Raw genomic sequence first — 16,381 nt, forward strand, 5'->3', positions numbered from 1 at the left:
CAACATTTGTCATGGCTGATAAGTCCCATTGCTCCTCTGCATGCCAAACTGCCACACACTCTCTTTCAGTCGCTTATAGGCTTACTGTGCTCATCCAAACTTTGTTAATGGGAGCCCAAGTTGGTCCAGCCAGCTGCAATTGAGCTAGCTGTTTGAATGTCCAATAGCTAAGTCAGGCCTTACTTCAGAAAAACATGTTGTGCCGACCTCTCTGTCTGCCGGTTCTGTGTTTGTTGTCCTCTGTGTGTGTGTGTGTGTGTGTGTGTGGGGGGGGGGGTTGGACAGGGAGCCGGGAGAGTCGTCAGCTCTGGGGCCCGGCTGGGTGCATCGTCAGTGGTGATAGGGCCCACCAGGCCCAATTTACATTACATTACATTAGGCTACAGTCATTTTATAAAAGCTGATGCTTTTATCCAAAGTGACTTACAATAATTGCATTTAACGTATGAAAAGCCAATGTAGTACTACTTGCCAGAACTCACAAGTGTATCTCCTGTGACTCAGTGACTCAGAGCATAATCTAGTGCTGAAGGCAAAGTGCAAGAGTAGCAATCTAAAATACAATAGGTGCTTAAGAGGGAAAATCGTGGTAGTACTGCCAATGTGTCCCTAGCGCTAATAACATGCACTAGCTTCCACATTCCTTAAGGAGTTCTCTCTCCACGGATAGCTTTTGTGTTTTGTCTTTATTTTGGTTCTTTGTTGGTTTTGTACATTTCAACATCCACCTCTAAGACTAACCACTCAATTTTATGTATTACTTTTTTTGTTAAACCTTTATTTAACCAGGTAAGAAATCCCATTGAGATTTAAAATCTATTTTTCAAGAGAGACCTGGCTACACCACTGATAGACTGACTACCCCACCTCATAAGACTTATATCTGTTGCCGTTTTGGGTAGTGTAATAGGCTAAACATTATTTTGTTATTCTGTATTTTCCACACGTGGTCTCACTTCTTTGTCACGAGAGCCGGCTTGTGACAGCGTTGTCTACAAGTTCAATGGTCTAGCATGCAAGTCTGACCTACAGTGCTATGTGCTGTTTCACGTCTTGTTAACCATGTCCCCATAGGTCTTAAGGGCTCTGCGCTGACCAGAGTCTGCCTGTCGAGCCCTGAGAGTACCAGAGGTCACCTCTGAAGCCAGAGTTGTGTGTCTGCACTCCTTAATTAAATGCTCAATTGATTTCACACCTTTCCCTCGCGCCGCTGGGATAGATAGATAGATGATGACAGTGGCATTGGATTGTGCTGAGAAAGATTACATTGATCTCTGTTCCGCTGTCACTCGATGGTAATCCTCAGTGTGTGTGTGTGTGTGTGTGCGTGCGTGCATGTGCGCGCGACTCAAGAAAAGGGGGACTTGCGAAGCTTCAGTTTGGAGACAGATTCGTCGAAGGCTTGAAAGAACCAGAGTTTATTGTTGCCTCCAATCAGCTGCTGCACTGGAGGTATCCATGGCAACTACAAGAGTAAAAGTAAGGTTTGAGGTCCCCTGAGAATTTGGATGAGACAAAGAGAGGGACCTCATCATCACACAAATAATCATTTGAGGTGTTGCATATGACAAACTGTCAGGGGATGTTGTCTGGATGGTGACAGGCAAGAAGGCTTGTTTCTTCATGAAGGGTAGAGACCGCGTATAGAGATCAGTATGAACACCGCGTTACAAAAGTGTGTTATCTGTTGTTATACAACATCATGCTATATTCATGAACACACAGTATGATGTATTATGAATGCAACAATATTTTTGTCTTTGCAGCAGCGTTGGACTGTCTTTTCTCTGCCTATGCAGCACATTCCTGAGAAATGGTGTGAAATTGTTTCCCGCATTGTGAGGTATTACCATAGATGTGTCATGGTCTCCCATGATTCACTTGATATCTCACCCTGTCATCCACCACCAGTATTCACATTGGGCAGCTGGCACACAAAACCCTCAGTATCCCTTCAACAGTACTACGTTTCAGGGGTATAGTGGTGACTAAAGAAGTGTGTATACTCTGACTAAAGAAGTGTGTATACTGTAGCAGAAATGTTACAGTTTTTACATTAGTGGTGTTTAAAGAAAGGGGTATACTATGGGTCTATGGATAAAGAAGTGGGTACTCTGTACAGCAACATATACCCCCCACTATACTGCCATGTTTACTCCCTCACTGGTTGTATTTGGTGGGGGGAAGTGCTGTCTATGTTGTTGGTGTTTGTCACAACACTAGAGCCTGAGAGTAGTCTACACAAAACTATCTGGAGCACTTCAAGCACATTTGGTTGCAGTCTGTTTCCCTCTTAAGACGCGAGCGCCGAGGTCCTTAACTATTCCTCCTTCGCTAATTAATCAGAATCAAAGAGAGGCAAATCCCATAAACAGACTGCGGGTCCCTGGTCAGATAGAGGGGGGGATTAAGGAGGATTCTCCCCAGACCTCTGCTCTCTTCCTCCTGACAGTCATTAGGATTCACGCCCATGATCCCCCGACGCCGCCGCTCGCTCCACGCACCCTCGGAAAAACCTGCACACCCACGCCGGAATTAAAATGGTGATGCAGCACTTGTTTTCTGTATTCGAAAAGAGAGAGAGAGAGAGAGAGAGAGAGAGAGAGAGAGAGAGAGAGAGAGAGAGAGAGAGAGAGAGAGAGGGGCTGGTTGGTATTCCTGAGGCTTAGCTAGCGAACCGGCCGATGCAGAGTGGTCATCACTGTAGAATTACAATGGGGATAAACCATCCCTGTTTATCGGCGCACGTTAGTCCTACCTAGGACCTTCAGAGAGACGCTATGCACCACGCCGCACGCTGCATTCAGAAATGGAATGTGCCTATAGGGGACACCCACTGTCTAGTACCCCGCCATTAGCCTATGTCTATTCGTTCTAGAAATTACCTTTCCTGTGCGCAATTGCTCTGACGTGTCTCTCTGAATACTGAGGATTTCCTTTGCTCACCTCAGATCACTCGTTGTAAGATTTATACTACCTGGGGTGAACAGGGGTGCGCCCCACAACTCTGGTCTTCACCGCGCTGCAGAATCTGTCAGCGTTGAATGCATAGTGCGTTCCCATAGCAGCTATGGCATAGCTGGATAATGCAGTATGCATACTGTTAATTACAGCTACGCTAAACAACATGCTTGGTCACAGAACTGGACAGCGGACATAAGTATGATTCATGTTGATCTTCAACACAGGCCTAAAACAGAATCTGCCGCTTTCACCTCCAAGTGTAGTCCGTGTCTATGTGTAATCCAGGTGTGTGCTCAATCTCTTTCTCATCAGTAACTAATACAGGTAGATCAATCATCAAGGGGACCAGGCTGGACTCAGTACCCCCCCTCCCTCCCCAATGTGACTTCTAGATGTATGCCCCCCCCCAAAAAAAAATTCTACTTTTGTTGTAAGCTTATATCAAAGCATATACGTTCTAATGCCGCGTTCCAGGCAACCCGTAACTCGTGTTTTTCCGACCTCCTACACGTGAAAATGCTCTGGAATGGCAGTCAAACCCGTAACTTCCCACCCGTGAACTCGTACAGATCGATGTAGCCTACTCCCAGTTGCCGGGTGGGAAGTTACGGGTTTGACTGCCATTCCAGAGCATTTTCACGTGTAGGAGGTCGGAAAAACACGAGTTACGGGTTGCCTGGAACGCGCCATTACTTCCTGGAAAACGGTAGGTCATGTGCAATGACGACAACAGGTACCTTAGATTTTAGGCCAATAATCTCACAACATCCACCCGTCAATCAACGTTATCCTTCTATCGAATCTGTCTAAAGTTCTTAAAACCCGTCCACTTGTCAATGTTCCAATCAAATTCCTCTAAACATATGTCCCACCCTCATAGCTTGTTTGCGTCGGAAATACGTCAAACTTCGGAAGTTAGATGATCTCAAACGTCCGTTTCAGTGAGACTTTAACCCAGGCTGAGCAGGGTTGAGCCCCCCAAAACTCCACTGGTCAGAAGCTCGGCCTCAATCCACATGCAGCTTGACAAATTTCAATTCACACCCACATCACTTATTGATGCGGGCAATCAAATTGCCTATCAATAATGTAGAGGGGTTCAGTGCAGTGTTGATACAAAATACCTTGCTGGTGTTCAGTCATGCCTGCCGACCAGCATGCGCTTTTTTTAGTCACACGTGGTCTCTCTCTCTCTCTCTCTCTCTCTCTCTCTCTCTCTCTCTCTCTCTCGCGCTAGGCACATTGCATGATTTTAATCTGCATCAGTGAATCTGTAGGACCTGGAGCATAACCTCTATAATGAAGCTGTAGACAGGCTACTACATGCTGTCTCCTAAAGATTTCCTCTTTATAGATTCCAGCAGCAGACATGCCCTCGGGGTGAATACTCTGGCTTTAAAGAGGGGTCATTGTGAGACAGTAACAGATCACAACAGCACAACACAAGCAGCCTATAATGTGAATCACAGATAACATCGAGAGGCCGGGAAATGAAACACAGAACAGCGTAGGCTGCTGTAACTTGATAACTGCAATATAATTTGTTTTAGTATGTGACACGAGGAGATCATTTCACCGGCCAATTTATTTCTCCACTGGGACCTAAAGAGGAGTGGGGAGGGTGGGGGGTAACAGCAGTCGGTAACGTTACAGTCGATATCACCAACACAAGCGCCCTCATCCATGGCCCATTGGATAAGCCAACAACATGTTGTGTTTTGGGCGGGAGCCAATCACACATGTAGGACAAATTAACCGACCAATGGCGGATTTCCATCTAGGTCAGCATGTTTTATTCAGCAGGGCTCACGTACCCAGTTGCACGCCACCTCGCCGTGGGGCACCAGCGCGCCGACTCCCGCTCCGCCACGGGCCAGACACGGGCCACCATTTTGTTCTGTTTTGAAGATGATCACGGTGCACGAGGCAGGCGGAGGAGAGAGCTTCCCTGGGGGGGGGGGGGGGGGGGGGAGCTCTGTGTGTTTGTATTTGTGTGTGTGTGCGTGGGTGTTGGAAAGGAAGAGTGGGGTCTCTGTGTGCGTGTGTTTGTGTGTGTTTGTGTTGCAAGGGTGGGGTCTCTATGTGTGTGCATGTGTGTGTTGGAAGGGGGGGGTCTGTGTGTGTGTGTGTGCATGTGTGTATTAGAAAGGGTGTGTGTGTATGTGTCGGAAGGGGGGAGGGGGGTCTCTGTGTGTGTGTTTGTGTGTGCATGTGTGTGTTGGAAGGCGGGGGTCTATGTGTGTGTGTGTGTGTGTGTGTGTGGGTTGAAAGGGAGGAATGACTCTATGTGTTTGTGTGTGTATGTATGTGTTGGAAGGGGGGGTCTCTGTGCATTTGTGTGTGTTGTAAGGGGGGAATCTGTATGTGTGTGTGTGTGTGAAGGGAGGGTGAGAGTCTCTGTGTGTGTTGAGTGTGCGTGTGTGTGTGTGTGTGTGAGAGGGGGGGGTGAGAGTCTCGGTGTGTGTTGAGTGTGTGTGTGTGTTGGAAGGGGGGAGTCTGTGTGTGTGTGTGTGTATGTGTCTGAAGGGGGGGTGAGAGTCTCTGTGTGTGTTGAGTGTGCGTGTGTGTGTGTGTGTGAAGGGGTGAGAGTCTCGGTGTGTGTGTGTGTGTGTGTGTGTGTGTGTGTTGGAAGGGGGTGGGCTGCTCAGAGGAGAACCTGATCTCAGTGGAGATGAGATATCTGATGCCCATTCTATGTTTGAGTCTGTAACATGCTGCTGTGTTGCTGAGCAGAGTGTGACTACATCAATATCTCACTCTGCTCTCATTTCCTAGCTGTTAACCACAGTGGGTGGAGGTAGAGGTGCACATGTTCGCCCATGCATGTGTGACACAGTGAGCATATGTCCATGCATATTATTGATGCTAAACTGAGCTGACTAAGTCGTCCTCTGAGATGCCTGTACGGGCAAAGTGAGGTCCGTCGCGTGGATCAGTTATCGCGGAGTCAGACTGCTCTCGCCTTGCGAGTGTGAACGCCTCACAACGCCGTGTCGATGTTTATCAACGCTATCTGTGTTTTCCTACGTATTTATATTAACGAGGAGTCAAAAAATTTGAGTAGGGAGAGCACCTTACCCGTAGGCCTGCTGTTTCAGTCGGACCTGTAGGGTTGTGATGCAGGTATACCTACAGTAACTACACACACACACACACACACACACACACACACACACACACACACACACACACACACACACATGTCTTTAGTCTTTGTGACTGTACAGCTTGGAGAGAGAGAGACAGATCGTTGTGAGAGTGTGAAGCTGGTTCTCATCAGCTGCTGTGCTGTGATGATGATGATGATGATGATGATGACACTGCACCAAAACACTTCTCCACAGAACTACAGAACCCGTCTCCCTGCCTGCCGTCCCTCTCTCTCTCTCCTTCTCTCTCCCCTCCCTCTCTCTCTCTCCCTCCTTCTCTCTCCCTCCATTTCCCTGCCTGTGTGTGTGTGAATGTGTGTGTGTGTGTGTGTGTGTGTGTGAGAGAGAGAGAGAGAGAGAGAGAGAGAGAGAGGGAGTTAGATAGAGAGTGTGTGTGTGTGTTTAAGTGTGTGTCTGTGTGTATGTTTGCGTGTATTTGTGTGTGTGTGTGTGTGTGTGAGAGCGAGAGTGTGTGTCTGTGAGAGAGAGAGTGAGTGGGTGTACTGTATGTGTGTGTTTGTATGTGTGTGTGTATTAGTGTGTGTGTGTGATAGAGAGAAAGAGAGTGTGTGTGTGTGCGTGCATGTTTTTGTGTGTGAGTGTGTGCGAGTGTGTCTGTAAGTGCGTGTGTGTGTGTATGAGTGTGTGTGTGCGTGTGTTGGTGTATGTGTGTGTTTGTGTGTGTGAGTTGGTGTATGTGTGTGTTTGTGTGTGTGAGTTTGTGTGTGTGTGTGTTTGTGTGTGTGTATGTACAGGTATGTGTATGTGTGTGTGTCTGTTTGTGTGTGTGTTTGTGTGTGTTTACAATATGTATGTGTGCGTGTGTATGTGGGTGTGTGTGTGTTTATGTGTGTTTGTGTGTGTTTATGTGTGAGTTTATGTATGTGTCTTTGTGTATGTGTGAGTACAGTATGTGTGCATGTGTGTGTGTATGTGTACGTGTGTATGTTTGTTTGTGTGCGTGTGTGTATGTGTGTGTGTGTGTGTGTGTGTGTGTCTCCCTCCACAGACTTCACAGCAACAAAGCCGACGAGAACCGGGAATGGTTACCATGGCAACCGTCCGGTGGGTTTGAACGGTTTCTCTCTGGCGCTCGTTTCAATGCATCTCTCTCTCCCTCTCTCTCTCTATATCTCCCTCTATATATCTCCCTCTCTCCATCTCCCCTCTCTCTATCTCCATCTCTCTCTATCTCCCTCTCTTTCCCTCTTTTCTCTTTCCCTTTCTCTTCCCTCTCTTTCTCTCTCTTCCCCCTGTCTCTCCTCCTCCCTCTCTCAATAACTGGTTTATTCTTCTCTCTCTCCATCTCTCTAACTGGCCCTCTCACTCTCCTCATCTCCCTCTCTCTCTCTCTCTGCCTGGGAGCTCCACCAGATTCCCTGGGAAACATCTGTTTGATGATAAGACTCTGTGGCCTGTGTCTGTTTGTCCGTCCGTCCGTCCGTACATTTAAGTCTGTCTATCTGTAATGTGTTTACTGCATTTGTTTGTATGACATGTGCTATACAAATACAGTTGTTTTATTATTATTATGATTATTATGATTATTATTATTATGTACCACTTGTCTTGTGTTTAAAAACCTTGCATATACTTGCTAGTTTTGGTGTAGAAGGGTTTGGGGTAACTGAATCTCAGACAGGTACAGTACGTCATGTATGTGGATCATTTCCCATCAAAACCATTTCCTTGTTGTCGTTTTATTTTCCATTTCCTGCCCAGCGGCCGCTCCCTGTGAAACTCCCCGACGTGCTCCTCCCAGGCAGGGGAGCACCTGACGCCGGCAAACACACAAACACAAACATAAGATTCATGAACCATGCAAATCTACACACACACACACACACACAGACATACACACACACACACACACAGCTATTTGCATGCCATGCATCACACCAAGCTCATGCGCGCTATGAGAAAAAGTCCGGGCTAGATTGGACTCCCCCTTGTGTGTTTTTTTCCCCGAGCTATTAATATGTTCTGTCCCGAGGGGTGGGGGGGCGGGGGGGGGGGTGCTCCTGTGGTTACACCAGGCGTTTCCCCAGCGCAACCCCCCCCCCCCCCCCAGGAGGAAAGCCTCGGGCTGGCCCCGGCCTCCCAGTGGAAAAAATCCCCGGCTGGTGGGGCTATCTGTGTGCAATAACAGGAGACTGCTGTGTGGAATAGTTTGGATGTGTGTGTGTGTGTACTGCATATAAATGTGTGTGTGTGTGTGACTTTCCATGAAGTGCGGGTGTGCATATCTGTATGCGCTCGTGTGTGTGTGTGTGTGCGCTGCTATTCGAGGGCCCCCTGTCAGAGTGATCTCTCTGACCCCCCCCCCCCTGCTGCTCCACCTGTCAGAGCTTATGTAACCTTACACTGATACACACTCCTGTCTGCCCTCTCAAGAGCCCCGTGATTGCTCTCTCCTCCGAGTCCTCCATCACAAAAACATTTACTACAGCCCCTCCATCCAGATAACAATGGATTCTTTTTAAAGCCCTCCCCATTACAACATGTCTTAGTCTGAAACCCTTCCCTTCAAATAAGTCCCGTCACTCCACCCCGCTGAGGCCATTCTGAGGCCTGTTCCCTGGTGAAGCCCACCTCTCAGAACCTGCTCTAAGCCATGTTTATCTGCCCAGAGATGCGCAGGATATCTGTGCTTTAATGGGCCTGGGAGTCTGAGCCTGTCAGTCTACCAGACTTTGGGATGTAAGGCCTGTAACCCGTGTCAGGACCCCGCTGGAGATTCCTCAGCGCGGAGGAACTAGCGAGGCTGCGGTGTTGGTTGGTTACAGCCGAGGACAGGCGCGGTTTACTGCTCACCTGTGTTGAGGTACAGTATTGACTCACCTGTATGGGAAGTTCAGTACATGGTATTGATTCATCTGTATGGGAGGTACAATACGTGGTATCGGCTAATCTGTTAGTGAGGTTCAGTACATTGTATTGACTCATCTGTATGGGAGGTTCAGTACATGGTATTGACTCATCTGTATGGGAGGTTCAGTACATGGTATTGACTCATCTGTATGGGATGTTCAGTACATGGTATTGACTCATCTGTATGGGAGGTTCAGTACATGGAATTGACTCATCTGTATGGGAGGTTCAGAACATGGTATTGACTCATCTGTATGGGAGGTTCAGTACATGGTATTGACTCATCTGTGGGAGGTTCAGTACATGGTATTGACTCACCTGTGGGAGGTTCAGTACATGGTATTGACTCACCTGTGGGAGGTTCAGTAAATGGTATTGACTCACATGTGGGAGGTTCAGTACATGGTATTGACTCACCTGTGGGAGGTTCAGTAAATAGTATTGACTCACATGTGGGAGGTTCAGTACATGGTATTGACTCACCTTTATTCAATAATCAATAGTCCTTGATCTTCAGCGAAGTCTTCAGTAAAGGCATTAGGAACTCCATTATACCAGAATAGTCTTCAAGATGTGTGAGCATTTGGGTGAAAGGGGAGTAATTGAGCAGCTGTATTGACCAGGATAGAGCTATGGAGAGAGGCTCTCCCCGTGGAAAGCTATTCTCCTTGTATAAGAGGGACAGGTTCTGGCAACAGCCCCGTCAACAACACTGCAGTACACAGAAACAGCAGGTCTCAGGACTCAGTAGGTGGCCAGTCGGTGTCATTCCACAGAAAAGGAGGGAACCTCAGACGACAAGAGGGCGCAGACGGGAGGAGGGAGGACATTCCGTCAGAGATACAGATGGCGTCGAGCAGACGGTCTCCGCTGGGGGAAGATTCCACACCGATCCCACCCAAGCGCCCGTCGAGCGCAAGGTGCATCCGTTGCCATGGCAGCCAGCCCAGGCAGTCCCTTTCATGTCTGTCAAGCCCGGGCGAGAGTGTCGAGAGGCAGGAAATAGAGGCAGTCCGCGCAATGCACTGGTGAGGCCTATACAGTAGCTTGCGGGAGGACTATTTCGTGCGAGAGTGCCTATCAGCGTGCGTTTGTATTCCTGGCATTCTCGGCGGGCCGAGCTTAAAGCGCCGTGCGCTGACAGAGCCCCGTCACAGAGCATGAATCATTTAGTCACCGCAGCCTAGCTGAAAATGTCACGCCTCATCACGGCACGGCACGCTCCGATGCCCCTGCGTCGTTTTAGGCTGAGGGGGCTGCATGGAGTCAAAAGGGAATAGCCTACAGAGGATCTGAGATTTGGAGGACTCAGCAGCGAGCTGAATAGGGATGTTCTCACTCTTTCCCCTCTGGAATATGGGCATCTTGTGGGGGCATATTTTCACACTTCAACAGGCCTGAAAGACAGGCAGAGATCTAGATAAATGTTCAGTCACGTGTCGTGCTGTGTGTGTGGATTGCGTGTCAACACCATTTAGGTCAAGCTTTTTTTTTTTTTTTTTTGCATCCTGTCAATCCAGTTTTTTCAAAACAGCATTCCATCTATTTCCTCATAGAGAAAACTGCTGACTCGACCCCCCTTCCCTGTTAGATAGTCAATCTGGTGACTGCATGGGAAAAATTATGTTTTGTATTTATCCATACCATTTGGACAGTGTCTTATTTCCTTCTTAGTACAGTCAAATTAAATATTTCAGCAAAAAAAATTGGCAAAAGACCATACACAGAAATATCCATTGTGGATCATAATGAACACGGTAAACAGTGAATTGATGTCTTCAGAATCTTTATTACAAGATATTAGGCTACTGTACAAATCGGTGTGAATCGATATAGTACGATGCAGTATTAAGACTTGTTCTCCAGGTTTGTCATTCAAAGCTGTATAGGAGGTGTTTCAAGAGTACACAAGATTTTAAGAACGTTGCCATGCATGCATGATTCCATGATCTCCATGCATGAGCTGGTACTCCAGTGTGATAGGAAAGAGCCATGAAAAATGGCGACCCACTTAAACAACTAAATTGTACAGTAAATGTATAGAAAGCACAAAAAGAACAAGTTGTCAGGTATGTCCCCTCATGATATTTGGCACACACAATAAATGCGCAATTCAATATAAATAGTTTATCAACAGGGCGTGTGCACAACCAGTCCGGGTTTGAGCCTGGGAAGCGTTCAAACGGACGGTGTACACTATATAAACGACTCTCTAGCTGCTAAGAATGGTAACAAACTCAGGCAACATCAAAATTCATAAGTAAAAAAAAAAAAAGAAGAAGGAAAATCCACTTTCATTCGGTCATTCTCTTCATACAAAAACACCCTCTCAAGCCTTGAGCACTGCAAAAGACGTATCCAAAGGGTCAATAAATATTGTCTTCTATACAGACAGGTTACCACAAATCGTTTTAACTGTTTTCCACTTGTGCAAGAAAATGTGGGCTACCGTTTTCAATATTTACAAACTCGGGTTACTCGCTCTCAATTGCACTCATCAAACTCAAACAGCAGAGAGAATGGGTAGTATTTGACTGATAAAGAGTGTGTGCTTTAGTTTAACATTTTATCCTCATCTAACCTTTCCCTGATTTCTGCGTTTAAACAGCGTTGTCTTCTTTTCCGCCAACGCAACTATCTCTGTGCACTCCGGGTTGCTTGGTGTTGTGGAGGCGTTTGAAGACGCTGCGACTGAGGCTCCCACCTGGGTATCCATCCGCAACCCCCCCATCCCCCACCCCCCCCCACCAGCGTGAGCCCCCCAGAATGCCGTCAGGACTGGGAGAAGATCTGGAAGTGCTTGCTGCCACATGAGAGAAAGTGCTTATGTACAGTGTCTTTGGATTAAAACTGTTAATATCGAATAAAAAAAAAAAGAGAATGTCTTTTCGGGGGGGGGAGGGGACTCTGTTATTTAAGCCTCCGTAGTGGTCTTCTCTGTTCCATTTTTCAGTGCATCATCTACGTTTTCATCCTCGATCACGACTGTGGGTGAAAAGGCAGGAAGTTCATGAGGAGTAGTGGCATGTTGACACATCTTCAAACCTTATCTGATGTGAGGGTGTGTGTGTGATGTGTGTGTGAAGGCATGAGTGTGAATGTGTGGAGTGTGTGTGAAGGCGTGTGTGTGTGTGTGTCTGTGTGTGTCTGTGTGTGTGCGTGGGCTGGTTTGTGTGTGTGTGTGTGCATGCATGCTGGTGTGTGTGTGTGCCTGTGTGTGAGATGATGAAGAACTGTGTGAGAATTCTGTGCAAGGAACAAACATTAGAATAGTTATCTGCAATACAGCCCAGTAAATTATTTGAATTGTATCATCATGCAGACACACAGGCTACAGTACACACACGCACACACACACACACACACACACACACAATTCAAAGACAAACAATTTGATGACAATCAATAATTCATTATGTTTTTTTTTTCCATATATGCAGTCAAAATCATATAGGAATCAAATCATGTAGGACATTGATATGAAGCACGCATTTGATTAGAGGGCTGCTGAGGAGGACTCGCCAGCATTCGCAATTGGAGGTATTTGCACGCACGCACTGCGCATCCAACTTGTGTTGCAATGCGAATAGAATTCCACAAACGCATAGATCCCATAGATTTGGTACCAGAAAACATGCATTAGTTCATTCAACGTCGTGTGCTTGAGGTTAGCTGTGTCAAGGTGAGGGTGTAAGGTTTCGGACTGCACACACAGTAGGTTAGTCATGCATTATTATGTTCCATATGGACATTGGAAATATCACTGTCATAACTGGAATGCTTTTATTATAGTTACCCCGTTTGCTCCTGCCTATCTGTCCGAGCTTCGGCGGGCGTTTGCCATTCGGCGAGCCGCTGAAGAAGTTGTTGGTATCTTGAAGGCGACAGGTGAAGGAAATGTGTCCCTCGTCGCCCTCATTTCCATAATGACTCATTTTTTCTTCGTTGAATGGCAGCACTTCCGACATTTCCAACCGCGTCTTTATTACCGAGGCGCACAGAGGAAAGTAGCCTGGATGGCTCGACGTCTAGTCCTTCTGTGGTATATAAAGAGGAGCTAAACAATAAAAACCCCGCTGACACGATCTAGCAAGACCTTCTGTTTACCTCGGAGGCACGTGTCCCCGCTGGTGCGCAACAGAAACGGCGATTAAATCGAAAATTCCCTCAATTTTCCCTTTCGACACGCTTCGGCAACATTATTCAAAATTTCCAACGGTTCTGGTGCGTGCGTATTTCTTTGGAAAGGAAAGCGCGCGAACAATAGAGCCACTGCGTTGGAACGCGCCCGCTGGTCTCGAGCGCCTGGACCGTCGCACGGGTGTCTGAGGGAGAAATGCAAATGAGGGAGCGATGCAAAACCAGGATCCCAGGAAGACCTGGCGAGGGAGCGCGTCACACGGCCGAGCAGGGGGATTTCTGGTGCAGCCCGAACGGTGGTCCGGGGCTCCACCTCGCCGGGGTCTAGCTACAATCAAAACACGTAGGCTATGATTCTACCCTAAACAATGGCTCTACACACAATTCCTCATTACGATGTAGCCTATAGGGCTAGGCTGGTGGTCACCAACATGGGCTAATGATAATGATGGCCATCCTAGAATTTGGTGACTATTCTCACATTCTTATTATGTCTCTCCAAATACGCTACTTCGTGTATTTCGTGGAAATGATTAGTGGAAAATAATGTTTTGAATGTAGGCTACAGTAGGCATGAAATGGTATGGTCCTATTGTTCCCATGTTATTGTGGGTGCCCTGTAATAGCCCGTGTCACGCAGTTACATGGACCAAACCTGGACACCCATGACACCTCGCCAGATGATGGCAGTGTTTTCATAGGCTACGACATGACTGGTGACTGGCGTGTTTATTCTTATCTCACAGTGCCTGCTTTCCTTGGGTTATAGGCTACCCCTTCAGTAAGCTGTTCTCTGATAGGTCAGATAACCCTAACCCCGAGCCCTTGTGCCTCTCTATCCGACAGGTGAGGAGATATGGAAGCACGACCACTCATCCAGAGATGGTTTTAGATGGAGCAATATTTCTGTCATCTCTGCAACCTCGTAAGATCGACACACAGTCAAGGTATCTTTATGGAGGGGACCCACTGAGCCCTGGCAGACAGGTAACCATACTGCTGGAGTAGGGTCACACTCCAAAAAAAAAAATCTTCATACTTATCCTCTTTTATTCTCCAACGGCACAGGGGTGCAGTAGACACAGACGTTTCCGCTGGGCCTTGGCACTGTGTAGCCTACAGTGTGTATACACATTGAAAAAGGCCTATTCAAAACGTCTGTGTCTATTGCACCCCTGTGCTATTGGAGAACAAAAGCAGATAAATATGAAGATATTCTTCCGAATGCCCTTTATTATTATTTTTGAGTGCGACCCTATTCCTGCAGTAGACTATCAGGCTACCAGGTCGGTTGAGCGCAAATGGCCACAATTCTCGAACATAAGCTGTATAGCCCATGTTGACTTAAATATTTCAAGTCTCCCTCAGAACCCCTGGCTCAGTGTTGAGGCGTCGTCCACTGCTGACTGGATTACCTGTAGGCTACTGTACGTGGCCCAACAGTGGGTGGCTAGACCTTATATAAAGTCTGTGTTAGCCTATACTCTCAAACTTCACATAATCTTGTGTGCAGCTAAAGTTACAGAATGGAATATGCTAGACTTTCACAGTCCTGAGCGACCCGTGACAGAAACACGCACCGCGGCACATTTTTTGTGATGACTCGGTCGTGGTTTTCACCGGCTCGTGTTCTGTCTAGGCAGCATAGGGGCGAACTTCATCCCGCCGGCGGGGAGCCGGCCAATCACAGGCGAGCACTCAGACTGCGGGGGGTGACTGTACAGTTTTGTTGCTCGAAGACTACGAGACTCGCAAAACACCAGGACGTCCCCAGAGGACCCAACAGTCATTAAAGCCCGAGCCTTAATCTAACGTAATGTAAAGACACACGGCACGTCGTGAAACGGGCTCCTAACGAGAGGTACGAGGTGACGTGTAAATCGCTATCATTTCTCACGCGGTCTCTATCACGCAGGTGTTGTCTTACAGGCGGCGGGGGCGTGAAGGCCGACGAAACCGGACACCTGCGCAGGAGCCTCCTCCAGGAGCACGTCAGCTATTCACACAGGAGATCCAGCTGAGACACACCCAGTCCCCCCAGAACACCCAGAGTCACGGTAGATGGCTTCTACCTCTCTCACACGCTCTCTCTCTCTCCCTCTCTCTCCTTCTGTCTCTCTTGCTTTCTTTCTCTCTCTCTTTCATTGTCGCTCCCTCTCTCTCCCTCCCTCTACTTCCCTTCCTCTCTTTCTCTCTCCCTCCCTCTCTCTCTCTCTCTCCCTCCCTCTCTCTTTGTCTCTCTCTCTGTATCTCTCTCTCTCTTTCTCTCTCTCTCTCACACACACACACACACACACACACACACACACACACATCACACTGTACAGTTTGCTGTTTTTGTTCATGTACTGTGCAGAGTCCTCATTCACTGCACTAATGGGAATCACCAAAAGTTATGCATTGTTATAATTTCAACAGTATTAAATGAGGTTGTAGATACATTATCGTTACATGTGTAATTATGTGTTAAAGGTGCTATAGATACAATTTTTATGTAGACAAATTATTTAAAAAAAACAAACAAACTTGTAAGCCAGTAGAATTATGACTCCTGATCACTCCAACACAGAGATACCATGTGGTACCAACATACTATTGGCTCACAGGCCTTGTTAGAGGTGGGAACCAAACCTCAGATACTGTATCTCAGACACATAAACACAACATTCATTTCGGACCCATAAACATTTTCTATGATAAATTCAGTATCTATCTATTATCATAATTTCTAATATCTTTTTTTGTGAGGGGGGGTTTATTCTACACCTTTCTAACAGCTCCGTGGATGTATTACTTGTTGAAGATGATTTGTCTACATAAAAATGTTCTCTATATCACCTTTAATACATGGTACAATAATGTACAGTATGTTTGTATAAAATGTAATCTTTCAAAATGTGTCCATTTAATTAAAAATTTTACGTATTCTGATAATGTGTAAGGCGACATGTAAGTATTCTAAAAGTGAATAGTTTACCTAATATACATACTAAAATACATTCTTATAAACTACCATGACTAAAAGTTATAAACTACTATGACTAAAGGTTATAAACTACTATGACTAAAGGTTATAAACTACTATGACTAAAGGTTATAAACTACTATGACTAAAAGTTATAAACTACTATGACTAAAGGTTATAAACTACTATGACTAAAGGTTATAAACTACCATGACTAAAGGTTATAAATTACTATGACTAAAGGTTATAAACTACTATGACTAAAGGTTATAAACTACCATGACTAAAGGTT

The 16,381-nt window shown here is 46.6% G+C and overlaps 1 protein-coding gene across 1 annotated transcript; it reads right to left on the reverse strand.

The window, feature by feature from the left end:
- Positions 1–11,898: 11,898 nt before the first annotated feature.
- On the reverse strand, positions 11,899–12,952 carry camk2n1a (calcium/calmodulin dependent protein kinase II inhibitor 1a; the record flags this gene model as incomplete). The annotated part of the gene is made up of 2 exons (XM_084445263.1): positions 11,899–11,969; positions 12,781–12,952. 2 exons carry the CDS (start codon positions 12,950–12,952, stop codon positions 11,899–11,901), a joined length of 243 nt encoding a protein of 80 aa, XP_084301389.1.
- Positions 12,953–16,381: the final 3,429 nt, after the last annotated feature.

The sequence above is a fragment of the Borostomias antarcticus genome (assembly GCF_949987555.1).
Source record: "Borostomias antarcticus genome assembly, chromosome: 11".
NCBI lineage: Eukaryota > Metazoa > Chordata > Actinopteri > Stomiiformes > Stomiidae > Borostomias > Borostomias antarcticus.